This window comes from Chrysemys picta, chromosome 6 (genome assembly GCF_011386835.1).
Source record: "Chrysemys picta bellii isolate R12L10 chromosome 6, ASM1138683v2, whole genome shotgun sequence".
Taxonomy (NCBI): Eukaryota; Metazoa; Chordata; order Testudines; family Emydidae; genus Chrysemys; species Chrysemys picta.
Window position 1 is genome coordinate 69,416,658 of NC_088796.1, and position 17,162 is coordinate 69,433,819.

At 40.0% G+C, this 17,162-nt stretch overlaps 1 protein-coding gene across 2 annotated transcripts in view; it reads left to right on the top strand.

Moving 5' to 3' along the window:
• The window catches only part of CAMK4 (calcium/calmodulin dependent protein kinase IV), a 288,928-nt gene that overhangs the window by 151,363 nt on the left and 120,403 nt on the right, over nucleotides 1-17,162 (top strand). Inside the window, exons 3-4 of one of the 2 annotated variants that reach the window (XM_005281632.5) lie at nucleotides 1,908-1,970; nucleotides 2,646-2,728. In XM_005281632.5, coding sequence (XP_005281689.1) covers nucleotides 1,908-1,970; nucleotides 2,646-2,728 — 146 coding nt within the window. The remainder of the gene's footprint in view (nucleotides 1-1,907; nucleotides 1,971-2,645; nucleotides 2,729-17,162) is intronic. The other variant, XM_024106727.3, reaches the window with a different exon arrangement.

Sequence of the window (17,162 nt, forward strand, 5' to 3'; positions counted from 1 at the left end):
GAGTAGTCTCAGTTGATTACCTTTACTGACATTTATCTGGCTTGCTACTATGAAGCAACTTTACAGCGAAGTCCACACAGCATTTTCACTCAACTATTTCAGTCCCTTTTCATTTTTGCCTCTTCGTGCTGGTCGGACAAGGGAACCCCTTCAGTGTCTCTTCAAGGTTGCTCTTCTTTTTTGGTCTCCTGTCAGAGCAAACTAAAATGAGCAGTTTCAAGGAAGGACGACTGGTCTAATTCTGTACTTGCATAGACCACCTTCGCCCCAGTGTCACACCATAGACTCCAGCTGATTTACACGTATGTAAGTGAGAGGAGAATTGAGCTTTATATCTCTGTTGTAATTTTGAAAATGAAAAATATTTGAAGCTTGTTGTCACTGGAAAAACAACTGTTGTATTTGTTCCCCGTCGAAGCAAAATGTTTCCCTACAATCGAGGTAAAAATTTACGAAGCTTGTGTTTAAGCAGAGTGCTGCCTCTTTCCAAATGATATCCTGCTTGTATAACATGAAGGCTTTTTAAAACATTTGTTTCTTACTTTCTAGCCACAATCATGATAAGTACTCAAGAATATGCCTCCGCAGTACAGGCATAAATCTTGAGTATAAAGTTCCACTTGTTCGTCAGCCAATTTTCTACCTTACAGGGTGAATTCCCTTGGATAACATTGAGTTCTTGTGTGAAACAAAACAAACAAACAAAAACCATTCCCTCTCTGCAGGATAGCTAACGCAACAGGACCATGCATTTAAAAAAATAGTTGTCACAAAAGTATTTCTACAAACTGTGCTAGGAAATGGAAAAGCTATCATTTCTGAAGGCCTGTACAAGAATAGTGAAATGCATTTGAGGGCGGAATCCTTCATATTTCACATTCTCTTTTATAATAACAGGGTTACCTTGATCCATGTTGGCTCTTCATTTTATGAAAGTATCTGTTACAAGGACAGTTCCTCCATCAACTTACTGATTACTTTAGCTAAATAAATAAAATAAACGTCATGACATGTTTTCAAACTTAACAAGTTTTTTTTCATTCACTCATTCATGCACTTCAGTACCTGAGTATGATGGGGTACACAGACCCTCTCCAAACCTGGAAGGGGTTAACCCTCTTCCTATGGCTAGTAGGAGCACAGTTGTCATCCTGAGTGAACGACCCTGCTGTGCAGTAGAGCTGGACCAGCTGTGGAGAATTGGCCCTCAGCTTTACTATAAGTGAGATTTGCTGCAGGGGAGATGGAAACTGAATCTGGAGTAAGAGACAAGATCTTGGAAGAGTGGTTGTTGAGCAGCAAATGGGAGGAGGGTCCTTCTCAGAATTTAATTGAAATGAGGTGCACCCATATACCTTTGCTTTAGAGGTGTCTCTGAAGCAAGTCAAACCTTACACCTTGCTTTGGGCTCCGGCTGAGGGTTGTGTGCCCCGTACAGGGAAATAACATCCTTTACATTCACCTCTTAATTTTATAGCAAAATATACCACAAACGTATAAACGCCACCTAAGCATGAAGAATCCTTTCCTTCCCGACTAACCTGACAGACACTGTTAAACACATCATTTTGGGCCACATTCATCCCCTGGTGTAATGGAGATGCACAGGGACAGAATAGCAAATACAATCTCTAGCCTCTTTTTCAGGCTTGTCTTTCATATGTTTGCTGTCTTGCATGGGCTTGCAACAATGTGAATGTTCTAGAGAGAAAATGTACATTATTCCAGAGCATGGGCAAACTCTCATTCTCTTCCATAATTACCTGTTAGACTTCAGTGCAAGAGACACAAATCATTCTCCTAAGAAATCTAGCAATCTGCTCATGGACATTTTCCTGTAATGCCGTCAGATGTTTCTCAGATGAGTATTGCAGTCACATTTCACATCTTTTTTTTCTTTTAACTAGGTAGACAAGAAAATTGTCCGAACTGAAATAGGTGTTCTCCTTCGCCTCTCACATCCAAACATTGTAAGTGGGTTTTTTTACAGTATTTCACTGTTTCCTCTCATTAACAATGTATTCAGTTTCTGAGACTGCAGTATTGATCTTTATAGCTCACATTGTATGCTAATATATGAGGCTTTGATTAAAGATCTGGGTTTTTATCTAAGATCATTGGGTCAGAGTTACATTTTAAAGTAAATTATTAAAGTTTCTGCCAAGTAGCGAGACAGAATTTACAAAAACAAGCCTTTTGCTTAAAGGGGAACCTGGCAGAAAAGGGATAAATAGAACCAGCTGGTGATGTCATGGTTGTTAGTCCCTGGGGGGAGGGAAAGCCTTGCGTTTGTCTTCAGGGAATTCCTCTGTAAGACTCATGAAGAGGTGCTGATGGGCCTTAAAGCAGTCTCTAATCTTCCTGCATTTGAGAAAGGGTTGCTGAGTTATGAAAGGTGAGTGTGTAGGGATGAAAGAAAGACGGATCCCAGAGGAGATAAAAAGAAGCAAAAAAGAAATAATTAAGCGCCATAAACAATACTTACAATAAATTGCTTAACTGATCTGAGTGTGAATCATGTAATCACTGTTAGTACCATCTTCCACTTCACTACAGTCCCCTAGTTGTAGTCTATTGTACAGTGCATGGACTCAGTTGAAGAGAGAAATCAGAAAATAATTACTCTGTTTGGTATCTTTTCCCAGATAAAACTGAAGGAGATATTTGAAACCCCCACAGAAATCAGTCTTGTTCTGGAGTTGGTCACAGGAGGGGAGCTATTTGACAGGTGGGTGATCTATACAAACCGCACCCTGCAGCATGCACAAGGAATTTTGTGGTGTTTACCTTACAATGCATTGCTCAACAAGGGTATGATCCTTCAGAATTTGCCCCCTCTTACCGAGTAATTCTTACATCAGTAGTCATTGAAGTAGTTCCATCTGAGTGAAGACTACTTACATGAGTAAAAGTCTGCAGGATCTGGCTCCAAACAGGCATCTGGAAAAGGTTTCTCATTGGAGATTTTTTTTTAATGAAATACCAATTAAGTAAAAAATGGAGGAAGCAGTCAATAAATTCTAAATAGCATGTCGTGCTGCAGGAGGGGACTCATCAGGCAAACATTAAAGCAGGGGTCATGCAAACAGTCAGAAGGTGAACAGGGAAGCAGTGTGCTGTGCAGAGAAGTGAGAGGGACACTGGGAAGACAGCAGAGAAAGTGCTAGGCAAAAATCAGGTGAATAGTGGATAAAAGAGGGAAATGCCAGATAAAAAGTTGATCAACTGGCACCACTAAGTTCAATGAGCAGTGAGAGAAGCTCTTCCCCACCCCATTTAGCACTTGATTATATCTGTGAAAATTCTGTACATTTGTAAAAGATTCTGCAAGAAAATGGTTAAATTCTGCAGGTTATTTAATGATAATGCTTCACAACCCAAAACATGTTGGTGTCTGTGTATAAAATTATGAAAAATCCTGTAACCTATTCTTTTTGGTATTGTTTAATGCTGGGGTTTCTTAAGAGAGCTATTTATTCTTGTTTTAGAGCAAAACACACACAAAGCCCTCGTTGCTCATTTGTTGAATAAATCAACTGTACTGCTGAACTAATCTACTGATGAACAATGCTTTCCAAATCGTGCAGGATCAGGATATTTAATCTTCTCACCACTAAGCTTAACTGTTTAATATTTAAATGGAATACAATATAAGTATGCATTAAAGAAATGGAGCGTGAAAAACACTTTGATTTGGGGAAACACAAACTTGTCCTTTTTCTTTGGATAATAGTTCCTGCATAATAATTAAAGCAATAAGCTCAACATGAGCAGTTTCTGAATGCAGCAGAAGCAAACCCTTCTCTCATTCCTTCAATTCAGAAAAAAGAAAAGTGGGCATGCATGTGCACACACATGCCATATCCAGTCACAACAATGAGGCAAGTCATAGTGTCAGTTAACCATTAGAATCCAGTAAGCTAGCATGCAAGGAGACTGCACCATCATATTTATCCATAGAGGAGACTTGTATGGCAGGTGTTTGTAGAGTATCATGGAAAAGGAAATATGGGACATGCCAAAGAAATGGTTGGTTGGTCTGTGAACAATAATAATTTGTGCGGTTGGGGGTGCTGAAGGTAGCATCTGCTACTATCTCAACTTACAGTAGCTACTATCTCAACTTGCAGCCCAACTTTGAAGACTATCTGGGAGTTGCTTTCACTTTGGAAGCTGGGACATAATGAAGTTTTCACATGAGAGCAGCCTTTTCCTTAGGCTGTAATTTTTTTCTCAGGATTGGGCCCTCCATGAAATTTTACACTTGGAGTAACAAGTCAGCTGCTACAAACTGCCCAGCTCCATCTACAACTTTGCTAATTGAAGCAAAGAGGTTTCGCCAGTGCTTAGAATCATGGTGCACCCTTCTGATACTGGTGATGAGCACCTCTGGAAATATTTGCAGTAAATTTTCATTCTACATGTGATTTGAAAAACCATCAAAAGTTATTTTTGCATCAGTTATTTTTAACAAAAGGCAGTGGGTTCCTCTCCAGCAGAAGCATGAAAATAATTTAACACAGCTGTGCAACCAATATCTTTTGCACTAGATTCATAGATTCCAAGGCCGGAATGGACTATTGTGATCAGCTAGTTTGACCTCCTCTATAACACAGGCCATAGAACTTTCTAAAATAATTCCTAGAGCATCTCTATGGCGTACATTTTTTTGTTCTTAGATCTCTACATTTACATTTAGCCATATTAAAACACATTATTTGCACCCAGCTTTCCAAGAAATCCAGATCGATCTGTATCAGTGACCTGTCCTCTTCATTATTTACCATTTCCCTAATATTTGTGTCATTTGCAAAGTTTATCACTGATTATTTTGTTTTCTTCCAGGTCACTAACAAAAATGTTAACTAGCATAGGGACAAGAACTGCAGTATATCACTGGAAACATACCCATTTGATGACAATTCCCAGTGTACAATTACATTTTGAGACCTATCAGTTAGCCAACTTTTTAATGCATCTAATATGTGCTGTGCTAATTTTATATCATACAAGTTTTTTAAACAAAATATCATGCAGTATCAAGTCAATTGCCTGACAGAAGTCTAAGTCTATTACATCAACACTATTACCTTTATCAACCAACCTTGTATTTCATCAAAAAAAATAACAGATCAGTTTAACAAGCTCTGATTTACATAAACCCATGTTCATTTGCATTGTTTATTTTACCCTCTTTTAGTTCTTTATTGGGAGAGGCCCATATCAGCTGCACCATTAGCATGCCCGGGATGGATGTTGGGCTGACAGGCCTATAATTACCTGGGTCATCCCATTTACCCGTTTTAAATATTGGTACGACATTAGCTTCCAGACTTCTGGAACTTCCCCAGAAAACCATGACCATTAACACTCCAGTGAACTCCTCAGTTAGCTCTTTTAAAACTCTCAGATGTGAGTGATTTGGATCTGCTGAATTTAGAAGCTGCTGTTTTCTGACATACTAATGGTATAGACAGAGTGTTAACATATATGACATGACTACATAATCTGTTTTTTCCCAAATACAGAATAGAAATATTTATTGAATACTTCTGCCTTTTCTGTATTATTATTGATAATGCTAACATATCAATCTAGTAATGGACCAATACCATTAGGGTTCTTTTTGTTCCTAATATACTTTAAAAGCTACTCCCTATTAACTTTAATTCTCTTGGCCATAGATTTCTCCTTGTGTCCCTTTGCTTCCCTTATCAATTTTGTACAACTACAGTTTTCTGGTTTATATTCATTAGTATCAATTTCCCCTTTCTTCCATTTGTTATGTTATTTTTTCCCCTCTTCCCCTGTAAACCAGGTGCTCTTGTTTTTTCTTAACCAATATGGCCTTCCTCCCCGATTAGGGGATTGTGGCTTTTTGTGCCTCGAGTAAGCGTTCTTAAACAATTCCCAATTATCATTCACATTTTTTCGGTTTAAATTCTTCCTCTCAGGAATCTAATATAAACAGTTCTACATTAGCTGTTCCGTCTCCCTTTTATCTGTGTGAAGAGATATGATTAGTAGTAATACTGTGCTGCTGAAGTAAGATAACTGCCCTACAAGTTGTAGTCATGTGGGAAGTTTGTCTCAAAGTAGGAGTCTCTTCTCAGTCCCCATTTCTTCATCCACTTTCCCTTTTTCTTCACCCATTTCTTAATCCACTTCTCTTGCCTCCTTATTCCCTTGCATTTTCACTCACCAGCTCTTGCCTCCACCTGGCTTCTCTCCTCTCCCTACATGTCTTCTTTTTCTTCTCTCCCCTACTGTTTCTTTAGCCTCACATCTTTTCTCCTACATACTGTATTTTTCTTAAATGAAGGAAATGTGCTGACCTACCTTTAGGAGGCCTTCAGCATTCTGCCTTATGCACGTATATGGCTCCCATTACCATAGTATCTGAGCACCGCACCATCCTTAATGTATTTATTCTCACAACACTCTTTTGTGGTAGTGAGGTACTTTTATCTCCATTAACCGTTGGGGAACAAAGGCACAGAGAGACTAAGTGACTTGTTCAAGTTTACACACAACATCTGTGGTTGAACAAGGACTTGAACCAGGTCTCCTGAGCCAAAGGCAAGTGTCCTAATCACTGAACCAGCCTACCTCCCCCCAATGCACTGGTTGAGCATACTTTAGGAGTGCGTCATCAGCTGAACTGTAATTATGGATTTAGCCAAGAGTTTGTACTAGAACAAACTTCATTTTTATCCACTTCAAATTTAGAGTTTAGGCAGCAATAATTATAAAGCCACAATTATGATTCCAGGTCTAAGGTTGAATTGAAAAATGCAATTAAATAGGAGAATTGAAAACTAAAATATTTCCTTCCCAAACTCCTCCTGCTTATTGAATTGGCAGGACTGAAGTTTTTGTGATGTTTTAAGTGATAGTTACTTGTTTTTATCATGTTCACTGTAAGAGACTTGTTTTTGAAATGTTGGACTAGTTGGATAACATTTCTTCAAGTACCTTTATTAAATATTGACAAACCTTAAAAACTTGAAACTTTCCACATTTATTCATCTTAATAATGTTTCTAGAATAAGCGATGGTGAGAAAATTAACTTCTACACAGTAAAGGAATTATCCCTATGCCTCTTCCAAGGCATCTGCCGCCTAATTGGAGCTATCCACGCACAGCTATTTACGTGTCAGGTGTCCATTTACTATACTGCTGGGACTTATCTGCAATACCTGCTTTCCCACCATCTTTCCCATTACCAGAATATTTGAACTACACATGAACAATTTCTTTTCTCATCTGCTTTTACCTCTTCATAATGCCCAGAATACACACACGAATCTGGTTGCACATTTCTCTTGTAGCCATAATACTGCATCTCAACATGCACAGCTGGTGTCAGATTAGTTCTCCAGTATCATCACACTGGGACTATTCATGCACTGTTGGTTTCATACCACTCTCATATGAAAAGATCTGTGTAGTAATAAAATATACATAGTCTTGAGAACTCTTTATCTATCATACATAATACACCAATAAATGCACTCTTAGATAAGTATAAGAAATCAAAATGTGCTTTCATTATTATATTTCTTCAGTTATATTTTCAAAAACAAGAGAAATTTAAACACTGAAAGATGAGTCTTAATTCTCTGACTCAGCTGAATTCTATTATAAAAAAAAAAAATCAGAGAACCTGCCTGAATTTTATTTCTCAGACTTTAAAAATCACTTTCGCCTTCATTCAGAATATTTAAATAAATAAATTCACATACAATTTATGTTGCCAAAACATAGCAACTTGAACTGTAACCATGTCTGGTAAGTTAGTATGGCTTATGTGTTGTGCATTTGTCATCAAAACACACATTTGTGTTGACATTGCTGATAACTTTTGCCATTCTGATAACTGAACAGATAATGCTGTGCTTTTGGGGTATGGCGAGTTTAACTTTACACTGTACAAAAGTCTCAGACGTGTGAGACCAAATGTTGGATCAGATCCTTTCCTGCATTCTGAATGCATTGTGCTGCTCTGGCTCCAGTTCTGTGTAGCAGCTTTAAAGACAATGTAACTGGTCACTGGAGGATTCCCTCAGGTGTGGCAGCTTTTTACCAAACCCTGCCCAGTCACCAGTGCAGGGAACGTGACTGAGGCTTCCCTTCATCGCACTCTTCCATGGCTGCCAAAAGAGCCTCCTTGCCGGACAATGTAAATTTGAGCAGTACTAAGGTTGCTCTAATTAAGACCAGCATCTGGCCTAGTGGGCAGAGAGCCACAGGATTTGGGAAGGAGAGCACAAAGCATACTTCCGTACCCCTTCCTCACCCCACAGCTGCGGTGAGTGATGCTTAGCCATAGCTGAGAAGCTAGTCATTTATATTTCTCCTGAAGATTTTGGCTGGGGAGAGGAGAGATTAAATCAGTTCTTGAAAGTAATTTCTCCTTTGGATGACTTCATGCTGAGCAAAAATGTAGTGGTAATTCCAGTAAATAGGCTCTGGGTTATTTTAAAATGTAGATAATCAGAAGATAGAGCCTGGCAGCTTTTCTCGTCCATTTATTGTAACAGGAGAAATCTGAGTTAATCCTAATAGCTCTACTCTTAAAGTGCCTTCAAAGTGCTTGGACAATGTCTTGAATTTTAGTTCAAATATGCAGAGTCAAACTTTTTTATCTGAATCAAAAGCCACAGTAGGAAAAGAGTTTAGGTCCTATTACTTCAAAGGAATGCGAATTTCTTTTTGATTTTTCAGTGCATCGAAGAGCTCCTGATGGAGCCATATTGCCCTCTTACTATTCTTCTTGTCTTTCCTTCACATCAGAATAGTGGGCAGTTGTGTATTTAATGTGGTCTCCCTGAGAAATTGCCAGCTCTCCTGAACTACTCTATCCCTTCCCATAATTCTCTAAGTTTGTTAAAGTCTACTTTTTTAAAAAGTCTATTGTCCTTATTCTGCTGCTCACACTCCTTCCTTTCCTTAGAATCATGAAATCTGTCATTTCATGATCACTTTCTCCCAAGGTGCCTTTTACCTTCAGATTTGCAATTCTTCCCTGTTAATCAGAATCAGGTCTAAAATGGCTGTCCCACTGATTATTTACTCCACTTTCCGAAACGAGAAGTTGGCCCCAAACATTCCAAGAACTTATTAGACAGTTTGTGTTTTGCGTGTTACTTTCCAACAGATGTCTGGGTAGTTAAAGTCCCCAATTACTACCTGTTCTTGTGCTTTGGATATTTCTATTATTTGTTCTAGAAATACCTCATCCACCTCTTCTTCCTGATTTGGTGGTCTATAGTAGAACCCCTACCATGATGTCACCCCAGTTTTTCCCCTTATCTTTATCCAGAGGCTTTCAACCTTCTTCTGGGCCTCAAAACAAGTGTCTGTATTCTTGATATATAATCCAGCACCAGCCTTTGTCTCCTCCTTTTCGTGGAGGTGTGCATGAGCCACCCTGCCTTGGGAATAGGTGGCTACTCTTCCTCACTTTTTACTTTGCATGTCCTCCCTGAACAAGCTATACCCCTCCGTACAAATATTCCAGTCATGAGATTTATCCGGTTCAGTCTCTGTGATACCAGTTAAGTAATAATTTAGCTTATGTACTAATACATCCAGTTCTTCCTGTTTATTCCCCATACTCCATTCCCCCACTAATTTCCACTTTTGTTGCTCCTATGATCCTGCTGTAATTTTCCATGTCCTTCCCGAAAGTCTAGCCCTCTGTTAAGGTCACCTGTTTTATGCTTACCTGTGAACTTTTGTCACCTGCCCTCTTTGAACCTACTTTAAAGCCCTCCTCACTAGGTTGGCAAGTCCGTGTCCCCAAGATGTATTTCCCCCTTCTTGGTCAGGTGGACCCATCTCTTCCCAGCAGACCTCCTTCATGGACACCCCACTCCATGCTTGAAGAAGGCAACACACCTCCTGGGATGTAAGGTCAGGCCTCCATCTCCCTGAGAAGGGAGTCACTGCCACGCTTTTTCTCCTTCTCCTCTTGGGGGTGGTGTACATGAGCCTCCCAGCCTTGGGGACCATTGCAGTCTGCTCTTCACCTCCTGATGCCAGTACTGCATACTGGTTCTTGACTGCAATGAATGGGGAACATGGATAGATGGGTGAAGCATAGTCTGCTGCCTAAGGTGGCCAGCAGCCAGTCTCTCTTCCCCGTAGAGCAGCTGGTTCTTCTTCCTCCTCTGGTGCTGCTGTAGTCTTCTCTAGTCAGCTAGCATCCTCCGTCTCGAACATCTCTATGTGCATCCTGTCAATTAATTCCTCGTGCTCCCGAGTGCTAGTCAGGCAAACTCCCTCCTGCAGTTGTCTTACATGCTTCCTGAGGGACTCCACCGACAAACACCTCTAACACTGGATGGCTCCTTCTGCCTGGCTTTTGCTGATGGGCACATGCAGGCCACATTTGCAGCAAGTCAAGACCAGGACCTGGCTGGAAGCTTCCAGGGTCAAGATGCTGTCTGCCTGGGGTCTCCACAGGTGCAGGCAGAAGAGCAGTAGTGGTGAGGTGTTGTTTTCCTCCTTTTGTGGGTTCTTCCTTGTGAAGTATCTGCAAGTTGATGTAAAACTACCTCCCTGCCTTCCTTTATTGGCAAACACAGCTGGCTAACTACCTTAGTCTCCTTTGTCTCACCAGCCGTGTTTCACATGATATCCTCAATCATTTTTCTATTTCATTTCTGCTCCATTCATAATAATGACATTGCCCCTTATGTCTGGTCAATGAGCTTTTCCTTTTCTCTGTCTTTTACCCCTCTTTACCCTCTCTTTCTTGACATAAGCATAATATGGTGATTGATACTGTTAACTTCCATGAACTTCCAGTGACATGCTTCTCACTCACTTGGTACAGTTCTTTAGAATCTTACACCCTGTTTTTCTGGCTTTGCTCTTGCCTATTAAACCGTCTCTCCATTATGATAGACAATGGTAGATTTTATTTTGCTGCTATACCTGCCTGCTGTAGTGTTGTTCTTGACCCCTCCTCTATGTCTCTGCCTTTTCCCAGGCTCACCTTTTTTTCTGAAATAAATCTGATTATCTTTTCTAGTCAGATTTATTCATATTTATTTCCTTCTAACTGTATCACTCTCATCTCACTATTCTCCATACCTTAATTTCAACAGTTCCTGGTTGTACTAATAATTTCTTTTTACCCAAATACCAAAACCATATGTTCTGAAAATTGGTACAAATAGTTCTTGTCACCCATTTCCTGCCTCAACTCAGATCTACTTTGTCCTACTCAAAAAAACCCCTCACATTCCCTTTGTTCTGAGGAACTAAGACATCTTGACCACAAATTCTTTTGCTGCTGCTTTCATCCACAGCTGTAAAACTGCCCAATGTCTTCTCCAAAATATTGTCTACACATGACACAATCTAGATCACTCGCATGGTAAAAAATCTGGAGTAGTGTAGATTTGAGCTAATATCACATACTTTTGTGGAGCTTCCAGAAAACCAAATATGGGTGATGTGGTTCTGGAGAGCTCCCCTTTTGCAGAGATGGCTAACAGAGTGGAAATGTGGTGTGGAAAAGGCCAATTTTGGGGCCTTCTGAAGCCTGCAGGCCCACCTCTTTGTCCCTGGTTCATGGGAATTAGCAATGGAAAGGTCCATTGGTTCCTCTCCACCTGTATTGCTTTTCATTAACCACTGATGTGTGGATCAGTTAGCATATCACTGATTTAGTAACAGATTCCCCTGTGTCTGAGCTCGGCTTGTACAGGAGGAGGAGTCAGGGAACTGGTTAGGGTTCCCTTATCCTGTGGGGCAGCTGTGCCTCACCCAGCAGAAGTTAGAGCAGCCCTACAGCTGCCCTAATTTTCACCAGCAGGATATGGTCCCTAAAGAGCCATAGGCCAGCTGAGGATCAGCACAACCGAGCTCTGACCTGGCATGTCCCAGACACTTCTGTATACTAGGTGTTGGGAAGGCAGCTGGTGCGCAAGCTGGCTCTGCTCGTTTACTCAGCTGAAAGCTCTCCTCTGCCTGCTTGTAATTGTGAGTCTGGCTCTTAATGTTTTGAACAGCTCATTGGGTATCTCTTAACATCAGTGACTGTAGTGATGAGACCCTAGACTAATGACAAAGTAGGGAAGTGTGCATGTATAGATTTGCCAATGCAATTTGGTACTTAGTTGCTCTCAAGCAGTTTGTAATGATGTGTTTTAACACTTTAATTGTACACAGTCAATACCTTGTTATCTCTGTCATTGGGTTAAAGTAAATTTTATTGTTTTCAGAGTAACAGAGTCCAAATTCAAATAAATCCCTGTAAATGACTGTAGAAAGCAATTGTTTACAGTACAATTAGTACACTGTTTCTTCCTGATGCACTTAGAAATAGCTGCAACATTAGGTATCAAAACACAAACAGCATTACAAATGAAGAAGCACCTCATCTAAGCAACGCTGCTGGCACCACTGTAATACCGCTTGGCATAAAAAGGAATGTATCTTTGCGCTCCACTGAGAGATGAGAGTCTGAGTGTTTCACTGGCTGCTTGCCACTTTCAAAATGTCAACTGATAAAATATTAAAGTCTCACTGTTTCTTAGCCCTGTTGAAAGAGGTTGTGCAGCACTTCATTCAAAAGGTCCTTCCACCTCGCCCTGGCCGTCTTTCCCTGTGAGTTCACAGGAGTCATTAGCATGGGCAGTTATAGTCAGGACAAAGGTGTGTGTGTGTGTGTATATATATATATATATATATATATATATATATATAATTGCTAGTAGCTCTCTGGGGAGCGGAACCTCATTCAAAGTAGATGAAAGTCAATGTGTTACACACAAGGTCTCTGAAGCACTTCAGTTTGTTAGGTAATAGTGTGAAGACTGTGACTCCTGGTGATCTCAACCTCACATACAAACAACATGCTCTCTCTTATCTACCTAGGCGCATGGCCACGTTGCAATATGGGCCTGATCCAATTCCCCTGGAAATCAGTGGAGGCACACACCCATTGACTTCAATGGGAATGGGATCAGGCTGTATCTGATTGCTTCACAATCAAGAATGAATTTATCTTCACAATACCCCTGTAAGGCAGGGAGAAGTACTATCATTGTACAGATGGGGAGTTGAGGCACCTGCCCAGGACCTCACAGGAGGTGTGTGATAGAACTGGTAACTGAGCACAGATCTCCTGACCCAGTTCAGTGCCTTAACCACAAGACCATTCTCCATCTCCTGTATTTAAAAAATATGGTTATAAAAATTGTGATCCATTTTGTGTCTCACTGTTTTTCTCCTGGGAAATGTTGTTGTAAGGCAGGAATCTTTGTTATGAATGGATGACAAAAGGTAACTGCAAGTTTTTCATTTGTTCTTAAACAAAATAGTTACAACCCTAAATCAGCAAAATAGGACATGGTTATACTCAGAGAAAAGTAGGTATGTTTTACATCCAAATAGCTGAATGTCAGTTCCTCCTTTAGATGCCATATTTATGAGTTCTGACCTCCGCTCGGGGCTCTGTGTTTTTCCTACAACAATGTGTGAGCTCCCTAACAGCTAGAGCAGGAAAGGTAACACATCTGACTGCATTGTGATAGTGTTAGGGATGTCAACCGTAATTGAAGGAGAAGCAGAGATTGCTGAATCTGAGAACAGTGACATGGTTGATTTTAAATTTTGTATGGTTGTGCGTCGAGCATGAAGTGTATAGGCACCATATGTTCTAGCTTCTCAGCAAGTTTATTTGTGGTATTGCAGTGAGATTGATGTGGCAGACTCAGATCTGGGCTAATTTGTTTATTTACACTGTGTACATGCTCTTATCTATACTAATCACATAAGTCCTCTTAAATCAAGATGGACCCAGATGCACACAGGCAACTCTGAAAATCCTTGTTCAGTCACCCTGAGCCACTATGGGAATAGCTGCCTTTATTATGGCCACTGAACCTTCCTGTCCTGGCTGCCTTATCACCCTCCAGCCAGGAACCAGAAAAGCTGCAGCAAACTCACCCTCAGCCGATTCATAACACTGCCCTCCACTGATCTATTAATCTATTACCTCTTCTGTAAATCTAAAACTAAATAAGCCTATGTGCACCTCTGTCTATTTTAGACAGTGTGTGTGTCTGTGTGTGTGTATACACACCCACAAAAATACCCCAGCCTACATTAAACAAATGTTATTTAAGTTGCAAAGTCAAGCACTTAAAAATTAAGAAATACCAGATTTACTGTCCTCCATGCAACCTTAATTCTGCCCCTTGTGTGTCCATCCTGTGCCCTAGATCCTGTTGAAAGGGTCCTGGTGGAGTAGTTTGTAGGGCCATAGCATGGGGAAAATTAACCCCAGAGTCTGTAAAAAATAATTATAATTATAATAATAAAATAAAAAACCACAAAAAATAGTAAATGGTCATTCAATTAAAGGCTTTATAATGCATACACAGCAGAGAGCGGAATTTACGTTGATGGAGATTATAGTGATGGGAAAATATTAATTGAAATTAGAGCTGGTTCAAAATTTAAACAAGAATATTTAATTAAACAAATTATCTATTTTTCCTTCTTTTTATGATGAAACCCCCCAAGTGGAAAATTACTGATTTGGGGATTTAGGTTTGTTTTATTTTCCTCCCTCCAGTCTCAGATCTATTTTTCCTTTTCCTCCCATTTTCAGGGGCAAATGCAAATAGGGGAAAAAAAAAGGGGTGGGGTGCGGGGAAAAGAGGAAGAAAGGGAGAGAAGGGGGAACAAAATTTATGAAACCAAAATTTTCTACAACTTTTTCATGAAAAAAATTCAAATCAATTAAAAATGGTTACTGAAAATTTTAAAATTGTTGACACCTCTTGCAAAATGTTTTTCTACTAGTTCTTTATAGAAGTTTTACTGAAACCAGAAGAACAAAGATAAAAAAACTGAAAGCACAAAAACCCTCCACTTATTGCCCATTAAATTGCACAAAAGTGACAAAATAACTAATATAATAATGCTTATCAATTTGCAATAATAGTGCCATATACATTACTGCCAGAGAGACGTAAATAGATACAGAAATATTTGTTAAATAAATTGGTACTGCTAATTTATATGTAATTTGGATGCATAGCTCTTAGAATCTAGTTTCCGTACACAAAAATGGCTGCTTATAGTTAGGCTCCAGAATTGTTATTTAGGGTACTAAATAATTCGCCTGACTTTTCCAAAGTCCTGAGCAACCAACTAGATCCAGTTATTTCCAAGGGAGATGCTGGGTGCTCACTTTTGAAAATCAGGCCACTTATTTAGATACCTAAAAAAAGGATTTAGGAGCCTAACTTTGGGCAGCTATTTTTAATGTACTGTCCATAAATTAGATGGACATACAATGTAGTTGTAAAGTCTGAATCAATATAGAAGCTAATTGCTACTCTCCATTAAGATACAGAGATGCTCTTAAAATCAGGGTAATCAGCACACTGAATGAGACTCAAGGTAATTATATTCATTACATTTCAACCCTGGTAATATAAAGAATCTATGAGTTAACTTGATTTACTTTACTTACAAAGGAGCTTGGCTTTGTAACTAACTAAACATATCAAGGCAGCAAGAAATTGGAACTTCATTTCAATATACACATGAGCCAGTTGGAAAAGTGTACCCTATGGCAACCATTCTGCTGTAGGTTATAGTGATCTAATTTTCCTTTAATGATTTCTGCAGACTTTTCAAACAGTTTTAATCTACAGAAGTGTTTCAGATTAGTACATTTTAAAAGTACTACTACTGAAGGATTAAATAACGGCCAAAATGTTTTTAGATACATGAAAAGCTTTATAAGGGAATGAGAAATCAAGAAAGGTGAAGACTGTGTCAATACTGGGCCAGATTCTGTAGTCCTTATGCAGGCAATTTCCCGTTGAAGTTAATACAGGATTTACACCAGGACCACAGGATCCAGCCCATTAGAAACACATGGAACAAAAGGGTTAGAGAAATGCAGACTGAAAATAGAAAAAAAAAAAAAAGTGTATTCTGAGATGTTCCTGCGAGTGATCCGTAATGGGAAAAATATAGTTAGGGAGAGGATGAGAGAGAGAGCAGGGAATATTAAACAAAGAGAAAAATCTGGGTTTAAAAATATTTTATCTGAATTTGCAGTGCAAAAGTACTGAACATGTTAGCAGTTATTTTTATATTCACGTGTATGTATAAAGCCTTTTGCAAGTTAAATTATATGCTTATCACTTCATCTACTACTGAAATGCAGCCAGCTGCGGAGTGGGAAGGGACAAGCATTATAGCAGCAATATTAAATACTAGTTTAGAGACAGGATGTGAAGATTACCTTAAAGAAAAGACAAGATCCAAATTGTGTGTTAAGTGCCTGGGCTAATTAACTTAAAATTTAATTTGCTCTAATCTGCCTGAGATGAAGGAAGCATGAAGCAAATTTCATGCATAAATTCATGTTTTAGAGTAGATCAGGGGATTGAAAGAGTGGATAGTTCTCTCCCTTGTGTTGGAGCCAGGGAGGCTGCAGGAGTAACTACCACCCTAGGGCTGGAATAACCCCTACTGACCATGCGGGCCCAAAAAAAGGAGACGGGCTGGTTGGTTGGTCTGTGTACTGCCATACATGTGAGGTCTCTGCTTCAAAATAGAGAAGTACTTTCTCCCCAGTTGCCATTTGGGGAGGACGGGAGGGGGGTGAAAGAAATGTTTGGTGGTCTGCCTGCCTCTCTCCTCAAGATGGCACATCCAGCTCTTCAAAGGAGCTGTCAGCCAGAGAAAGTTGCTTCTGCACTACAGTCCCTTTAAAAAAAAAATCTTTCCTGGCTGAGTTATATCAGCATCCACAGTCATTTCTGCTGTTGAGAACATCACTGCCTACAGTTAGGTGAGATGTTTTCTGCCCCTTAGCATTTGAAAGGGCAGTTCAGTAGGACTGGGTAAAGTATTTCCCCAGACTCACAGTTGCTGGGTAGGGGGTGGGCAGTGTGCCTGTTGATAGAAATCCTGCTTTTTGGATTGAGGAAAGGCAGAAAGCCTCATCTTTTTCCTCAGAGGTGAAAGTAAGCCGGTACGCCCCGGTACGGCGTACCAGCAAGATCCGGTGTGCCATACCAGGGTGGCCCGGATTCCCCAGGCAGCAATTTAAAGGGCCTGGGGCTCCCAGCGGTAGCGGCGGCCGAGCCCTGGGCCCTTTAAACTGCTGCAA